This window comes from Vitis riparia, chromosome 13 (genome assembly GCF_004353265.1).
Source record: "Vitis riparia cultivar Riparia Gloire de Montpellier isolate 1030 chromosome 13, EGFV_Vit.rip_1.0, whole genome shotgun sequence".
In the NCBI taxonomy this organism is placed as follows: Eukaryota; Viridiplantae; Streptophyta; class Magnoliopsida; order Vitales; family Vitaceae; genus Vitis; species Vitis riparia.
This window is the reverse complement of record NC_048443.1, coordinates 1,897,197-1,905,368: the sequence shown is the minus strand read 5'-3', so window position 1 is coordinate 1,905,368 and position 8,172 is coordinate 1,897,197. Positions and strand designations below refer to the sequence as shown.

Here is an 8,172-nt window from a genome sequence, read left to right as displayed (position 1 = left end):
GGTGCGTAATGCAACCTCTCCCATACGTGAACTTTCCAATTACATGTCCAGTCTTTAATTTCCATGATCCAAACACAATCATGGCTTCCATCTTATTATGTTAAATAATGTTATGCAATGTTTAAGAGCATGACTAAAATCCATAACTAGAAAATTGGCTAGTGAGCTTGTTGGAAAGATACATAAGAAATGTAGGTAGAGGAGTTGGATATGTAGTAGTAGCTTCATATTGATATCCAAGTGAAGATTATTTGTTCTAAAAGTGCATACATGCTAACACATATGCAACTAGATGTTGAACAACCATGTAGTAGTTTATGAATATATAGGACAATAACATCCATGAATATATAATATTTTACCGGCCAACCCTAATACAAACATATATGGTAGAAAGAAATTTATGTCTCGAGGTCAATACTTCATAACAAAACCAATAAGAAAGAAGAAAAAAATAGTAAATAAAAATACATCGATTGATTACATAAGCTCTTAGAGTTACAAATATAATTACGATAATGATCTATTCCTAAGAAAATGCCACGGTCCTGTCCCGGTGCCCATCCTGAAAATGTAGAGGCAAAAACATTAAAAGAAGCTTGAATGTTTCCATTTGATTCAATTTTACTTATTTTTCTCTAAAAGGTACACTGTTTAGTTAGTCTTTTGATGAAACTTTTATTAAGTTTAAGGGCCTAATCACTTCTCCTAATGTGGAAAAAAATTACTACAAGTTTTCAAACAAAATAATCAAATTTTATTAAAATCTTGGGCCTAGGATAGGCTTAAACTGGGAATTAAATTTTCATTCCAGTGTGAACCTGGTCCAAAGGCCCACCTAGGCCGAGCTAAGGTTGGGCTGATGCTGCCCCAAACCCAAGTCAACAGGCCCAGGAAAGGGCTGTCGAATGAGCTATTGGTAGGACGAGTATAAAATGTGGTTGAACAAGAGGAGTAAGATCCAAGCCTTAATAAAATGGATGTGATTTAGTTGAATTATTGATGAAGATTACCTCCAAAATCCAGCAAATGTACGCAGGCCCATGTAGATGGTTAAAGCAACCCAGATTCCGACGTAACCATAGCTCTTGGAGAGGCAGAATAAAGATGCAATGCTCACAATGGCCACCAAAATCTGAGGATCAAAAGCAATACCTTTTCAAAATGGAGCTCAAAAACAAATAGGTTCGCTCGATACATTGGAACAAGAATCGGAAGAAGAATAAGAATGAAAGTGAATCAGAATATCATGTGAAATGGAGGAATCAAAATCCCTGTAAGAGTAAGCTTTTGTTTGCATGAAGATGATTTTTTTTATTCCTATCTTCATTTGATCTAGTAAGTAATCCAAATTCGGTTATTCTCATTCATGTAAGGCATTTTTATGGCATGCACAAGGGGTTAATAGACTTGCCATGGAGTATGCAGAATATGCAAAATCCGATGCTCCAAAGTTCACGCCGTCGAAGACAAAGGCCAAAGAATTTATCGGTTGAGTTGCAGCAACAAACTATCATCACAAAAGGGTAAATATTTCAGTTGATCGTGAGCTCAAAAAATGAAAAGAAAAAAATGCATATTAGATATGGGACGTACCGGGATGCCTATACTAATGAGGTGTAGAACAGTAACATCCTTTGAAAAGACTTTTGCTCCAAATTGCAGGCCAACTCCAACAAGGAGAGCAAGCCCTAACCCTAGAATAAAGCCCATCTGCAGAATAAAGAAATAAAGTATTTGCTTAATATGAGATGAATGATAATCAGAGAGTTAGAATTTTTTTTATACAAGAAAGCTAATATTAATTATCTCCTCATATTTTTTGTACCTGTAATACTCGTGTTGCAGCATTAGTTGCCTTGTCGTAGTCGTTCTCAGCGAAGGCACAAGCAAGGATTGCCTGGAAGGGTGGGAAGATGAACACACATTACTAATTGATCTATGAGTTTAAACCGAAAAATGAAAACTTCTGAAATAAAATCCCCCTAGAAATCTGTTGTTAGGACATTGTGACTCTTGGTTGTTAAGGGAGCTAGGTGAAGATGGGAATGCATGAAAACCCCATTAAAATCCTTCCGGATTTTTTTTCTTTAGGCTGCAGTAATTTGCTAGAAAGTGGAATAATTGAGCCGGAGGGCAAAGGGAAAACCGAATTGAATTCAAAAACTACAAAACTGTGATGAAATGAATATTATCAGTGTCAACAGGTGGAAAAGTAAGTGTATGTTACCTGCCCAGCAACAGCCAAACCATCAGCCAGAAGGGAAGATGTCATCCAGACTTGTAGGCATATCTGGAATGCAGCCATAGGAGTTGAGCCCAGCCGTGCAGCCAATGATGCCGCCAAGGTCACACAGAATGTCGCTGCTATTACCCTCCCTAGCAGTAGTACACCTAGACCAAATCACCAAAGTCAGCGACATTATGCAGACTGCATATCAGTGCATGGCTATACAATTAGGAAAAATCTGAGTCTCTGACATAAAGCCCAGGTTGCAAAAACATATATCATATTAGGGGAGTTGATCAAAAGAGAAGAAACTAATTACCCCTTACCATTTTTGAGGAACCGGCGAAATTGCAGATCTTTAAGACTCGGAGGCAGGAGATCAACTTCTTTCATCAATCTCAACAGGAGGATAAGGGATATTAAGTACCTATAGAGAAAATTTAGACATGTGAGAGCTCAGAAGGGCCATTTATTAAGATGTAACAATGAATCTAAGATACTAAAAAGGATTGGAAGCTTGAGATGAACAATGGTCTTGAAGCAAAACTTACTGAGAAATGACATGGGCAATGGCTGCGCCGCTGACCCCCAACTTGCAAACGAAGATAAATATTGGATCCAAAATGATATTTGTTAGATCTCCCACCACTATAGTATATCAAAAGGCAAATGAAATAGATAGTTAGCAAACATGTTAAAAAGTGAATAAATTTAATTTGATCCTGAGCTGAACTTATGACTTCTGTTAACTAACACTTTGATATCATGTTAAGCTATCAATGGGATGGGTTAAAGCCCTAACATAAGTACTGATGAGATAAAGAGTAAGACAACAAAAGAGGATAACAAAGAAGGAAATTAAGGTCTACTCACCAGTGGCATATAAGGGAGTTTTGGTATCCTTGAACCCTCGAAAAACCCCTTGCATGGCCAAGGAGAGAAGAACAGCAGGAGCTCCGAGAGCTCTCAATGTTAAATACCTTCTTGCTGGGGTTAGCATAGAAGAACCCTATCAAACAAAAAATAAAAATAAAAATAAAAATGGGGCAGCAGTTATACATTTATCATTGTGTGACAATGAAATAATGACTTGTATATATGTCATGATAGAAACTAATATTGATCTTCGATCTCGGTTGCTAAGGCATATACATAGATTGTATGAAGCAAATGTACACAAGAAGATGATGAGAAATAGATGTATAGAGGCCCAAAGTATGGATCAAACTGACCAGAGTATTTAGGATTTACAATTGAGAGTGGAAACACTTACAGATTTCACGCCCATGAAACTCAAGAGCGGTTTTGCTGCAAAGATAAGGAATATAGTTTGGAAGAGACCAAGAAATGAGCCGATAACTAGTGCTGTTGATGCTGAAGGGATATGCCGCCTCTCCTTCTTTAACTTAACTCTATTAGGACTGACAGTACTAACAGATGGGGGCTTGTATGTAGTAGTCTTCAAATCTGATGAAAAAATCACCAAAAAAATCTATGTAAGAACAAATTTTGTTTTTTTCAAGGTTTAGAATTTTAATCCAAAGTTGATAAAGGAGACTGATGAATAGTATAATAGTGCATACCATCTTCTGGGATCAACTCTTTCATTTCACTGTTTGGGTTTGAACCCTTTTCCAAGTTCTCAAGAATTACATCTTCATCCTCCAACTCTTTTGTTTCAGAATTTTTGACTGAAGCCTTTTCAGAGTTTTCACCTTTTGGGGCTTCATTGCCTTTTTTTCCAACAGTATCTTCCTCAGCAACAAAAGAAGTTGTGATACTGACAAGTGGGAATACAGTTATCCTTGAAGCTTGATTGAAGATAGCAATGGAAACTCCCACAGCAGCTAGCTCCACCGGGCCTATGCAAAATCGATCAGATATTCTCTACATCAGATTATGGTCCCTATCGTTGAGGGAATCACAAAAATGAAGTCCAGAACCCGACAAGTTTCAGCATCCAAAGAAAGAAAACATAAATTAAGCAGACCTATATGGCCTATGAATGCTGTGTCAATCAGAGAGGCAACGGGATCAGCAGCTAAGGCCAACGCGGCAGGGAAAGCAATCCTTAGTATCTCGGAACCAAGCTCATCCATCTTGAAAACATGCCTGGAAATACCATTATGGAATATTCAACCCTTATATAGACCTCAGAAAAAAGTACTGCAAATATAGCTTATGAAACCATACCTCACATCTTTAAAGAAAACAAGGAGTGGCATCTTCCACTTTCGCTGGGGCAGAGATGGAGACAGATCAGTACTGACCTTATCAGCCATGATTTTTAAGGATGAAGAACACTTATGTTAAACTACTAGGAGCTTCAATGTAGAAGATTCAATCAAGCTTTTGGCGCCACCTGAAAACTCAAATCAGTTCTCACAGGTCATCCTCCATAATCTGCATATATATATTAGAGTCATTGAATCAAAACAAACATTTGCACAATGGTTTTCCTCCAACAAAGCATACAGAAAAAGTTCAAGTACTAAAACTAACCATTTCAACAAAGCTATCTTTTTAGAAAATTCTGAGCAAGAGGATACAAGAAAAGAAAAGCAAAATGAAGTACAGACAAGAGAGCGAAGTAGGAGTGGATATAAAGGTAGTTGCTGAGCTCATTGATAGTATGGACCTCCCTCAGTTACCAAAGGCAAATGTGGGTCAACTGAAGTCTCTACATGTACCTAAAATTCAGTATTAAACATAAAAAATGCCGACTTTACATGAAAATTTAGACTGCAATGTGCCATGAAACGAACCCTGGCTGGGACAAAATTCACATGAATCAGTATCTTGGGGACACCCAAATGAGAATTATGAACGATGATTACTAAATAGAAGAAAGTGAATAGAGACAAAGTTATAGGGGTTTTATATGGAGCATGAGCCTCCCTCAGTTCAGTGTCCCCTTAGATAACTCGATGACAACATTAGTCTATAGTTCACACATTCAAGAAGGAATGGGGAAACTGTCTGTTCCTGCGTTAGCCTTGTTCGGTAGGAAGATTCGTTCCGTCTTTTCCCCAGATCACGCCTGAATACTTGTCAAACAATGGACCCCAGGCAATCCCTGGAACAACCTCTTGGGCTCCATAAACAATTGTCATGAAAAGTACTGATGGGAAGATCTCAAGAAGCTTACATATATTAAGAAATATGACTCCTCAACAAGAAACCCTTCAACCCAATGTACTTTCTTTCCAAATGGCGTACATAGCAACAAAACAAATGTTGAAAACAGCTAAAGGAAAGTTGAAATTATGGACGTCAGTACTTCAAATTTGAATTCAAAGCATATAGATTGGGAGAGAAGGTCCTAAACTACTGGATCATTCAATAAACAATTGGTGGTGGATGCACCGCCTGAGCTATATACTGCTGAACTAGATCGATCTTGGCTTTTGTATATATAATTTGGGGGTCATTTCAGCCAGTATTATTGAATCTCCAAGGAGAACAACGTGTCTAATAAATGCTTAATGATTGTGAAGTAATAGACTGCATTAGTACAATTTACCACATACGACGGATCGAGATCGGTGTGATATCTCATGTCACATGGGCTCCAGGTGACTCATCTAATAAAGGTACATTCATTTTTAAGTTGTGGGACAATGTACAAATGAAAAAATCAAGACTAGAGCAAAAATTTCCTGAAAGATTCATTTAATTTCAAAAAGTTTGAGGGAAAATGCAATGGAAAAAAGATAAAAGAAGAAAAGTAGAAGAAAAGAAAAATGAAAAAGATAAATTTAAAGTCAAAAATTTATTTTCATATTCTATTTAAAATTTATTTCACTTATTTAATTATTTTATATAAAAATTAAATAATTTGAAAATATATAATTTTTTTATTTTATTGGTTTAATTATATTTAATTTTCTTTTTATTTTTTATTGGAAGATGAAATATAAGAAAATATTTTCCTTAACCATTTTTTTCTTTTTTTGGTATTTTTGAGGAGACAAACATACCCTTAAAAAATAAGGATGGGAAAAACGAGAATAAAGTGATGGAATTCAAAGAAACTTGAGCTTAAAAAATAAAACTTAGGTTTGGCTAATACTGTGTATCAGTGAAAAAACATGGGGAGCAGGGATCAGACCCAATTGATTGGGGTTCGGGCCAAGATAAAGCGACACCCTTAACTAGGCCTAGGTGGGCCCTCTAGTTGGGTTGGGAATTTTACTCTAAGCCCAATTCTTATATATATATATATAGAATGTTACTAAAGTACTAAAGTTGGCTTGATGGTTTATTTGAATACGTTTGAATGATGGTATATTTGGGAATTTTAGAGATTATTTGGAAAATCCAGTGATATGTAAGTGTTATTTTGGACCAAAACCCAAAAGTATTTTGGTAATAACCAACATAACATACATATTTCTAACCTCTTACATAAAAAAACATTACATTTTCTTGTCATATGCAAATTCTTCATCACTTATATTTTGCATGTTCTTCGTCATTTTGTAAATAAAATGAATCGTATGTCACCTAGCTGAGATATAACGATTGTAATAGACCATTGGGTTGTCCTCCCATCATGTGTATGACAAAATTTTGAGGGAATGGAGAAGAATTCAACAAAGCGCAAATAATGGGACACCCCAAGAAAATATTGAAACCATGGTTGTAGCCATGTTTGGTCCCATGACACATTTTTTTAAAGTAAAAGGTGAAAATGGGATTTAAGACGATTATTATTAGTGACCTTAGCATATATTGTGAGTTCATTTCTTAGTATTAAAGAATTTTATTTAATAACACTCTTTAAGAAAGAATAGTTCAAATAGATCAAACCTGACTTGGGTTTTAAGTATTAAAAAGTTTGATACATAATAATCATCGATTCTTCCCATTGATTTAAGTTAAGATAGATTTTAACCAAGAAATAATAGAATGCAAGTCGGGAAAAATAAAGTTCTTCCACATGGAAGAATAGAAGGAAAATAAAACAAAAGAAAAAATAATGTGAAGATATTCATGAATGATACATTCAAATTCGAAGACATATGGAACACAAAAAAAGAAAGTGAAAGGACGAGCTTATCATTCGAAAGAACTTATACCTTAGAAATATATTCTCTTGATGAGAATGCAATTGAAGTTCTTTTCCACCAACTTGGTGCTCTTTGCTCCCACACACCGAAAACCTCTCCATAAACTCAACCTTTTATAAGTACCCCTTCCCCCTTTTCCCCTCCTAGCCGCACATTGAAAAATTGAAATAATATGGGCATGTGTGTATGTGGGGAGAGGCACAAAATTTTCATCCTATCTATGATTAAAAATCGACACGTTGGAAGGTTGAACTTGTTAATCTATTAATTTATTTAAAAACCTAAATTATTGAATAAAATCATTGTCAAACAAAACCTAGTCCTTTTTAAGTTATTAAATAATTATGCACCAACAATATACAACCAACTATTTCATATTAAAACCTTCATTGAATTAAAATAAAAAGAACCTACCAATCCTTGGACGATACCTAGCAATTCACTTATGATTCCACTAGAAATTTGTGCATTTGATTATTATTATTATAGTGATGGACTAATAATATAAACCAAACTGATTTGACTAAAACCCTACAAGAACTGAAATAGAGGACAAGACAATGGTACCTTAATGACAAGCAGCAATATGCCTAGACAGTAGACTCAATTAAAACTTTTGCACTTGGATTTGGCTGTGACTATAGTGGGGAGGTCTTAAAAGGTGGAATTCCACCACCATTATAAGCAGTGACCTTTAATTATATACATATGGAATGTCTTCCTTTGTGCTACAAAATTTAAGTGGTTTTAGTTGGTAGACCAACTACTTTTTCCCGATGTGGGACGAGTAGGATTTCCAATACTTCACGCCTGCTATTGTAGTGCACTTGACATAATATTTTTCATTGCTTAAATATATAGATGACAATA

The 8,172-nt window shown here is 35.5% G+C and overlaps 1 protein-coding gene across 3 annotated transcripts; it reads right to left on the bottom strand.

Annotated features, from left to right (window-relative positions):
- Nucleotides 1-295: 295 nt before the first annotated feature.
- On the bottom strand, nucleotides 296-7,390 carry LOC117927750 (protein DETOXIFICATION 43). 3 transcript variants are annotated; one of them, XM_034847411.1, is made up of 14 exons: nucleotides 7,312-7,390; nucleotides 4,424-4,592; nucleotides 4,221-4,342; nucleotides 3,814-4,092; nucleotides 3,504-3,697; nucleotides 3,104-3,239; nucleotides 2,782-2,878; nucleotides 2,557-2,657; nucleotides 2,231-2,394; nucleotides 1,829-1,900; nucleotides 1,597-1,713; nucleotides 1,415-1,510; nucleotides 1,014-1,135; nucleotides 296-565 (listed from the first exon to the last, which is right to left on the bottom strand). In XM_034847411.1, the coding sequence occupies exons 2-14, from the start codon at nucleotides 4,510-4,512 to the stop codon at nucleotides 511-513; spliced, it is 1,644 nt and encodes a 547-aa protein (XP_034703302.1). In that variant the 5' UTR covers nucleotides 4,513-4,592; nucleotides 7,312-7,390; the 3' UTR covers nucleotides 296-510. The 3 variants fall into 3 exon arrangements, with proteins under 3 accessions (XP_034703302.1, XP_034703303.1, XP_034703301.1); XM_034847412.1 differs by lacking the exon at nucleotides 7,312-7,390 and adding an exon at nucleotides 4,733-5,035; XM_034847410.1 differs by lacking the exon at nucleotides 7,312-7,390 and adding an exon at nucleotides 4,733-5,034 and having other exon boundaries at nucleotides 4,424-4,633.
- Between the last annotated feature and the right edge of the window lie 782 nt (nucleotides 7,391-8,172).

Excerpts from the sequence above, each read along its gene's own strand:
- LOC117927750 (XM_034847411.1), bottom strand. The coding sequence starts at position 4,512 with ATGGCTGATAAGGTCAGTACTGATCTGTCTCCATCTCTGCCCCAGCGA. Across the intron at positions 2,879-3,103 it reads AACTCCCTTATATGCCACTG|TGGTGGGAGATCTAACAAAT; the intron begins GTGAGTAGACCT and ends GATATACTATAG. Across the intron at positions 566-1,013 it reads ACATTTGCTGGATTTTGGAG|GATGGGCACCGGGACAGGAC; the intron begins GTAATCTTCATC and ends CTACATTTTCAG.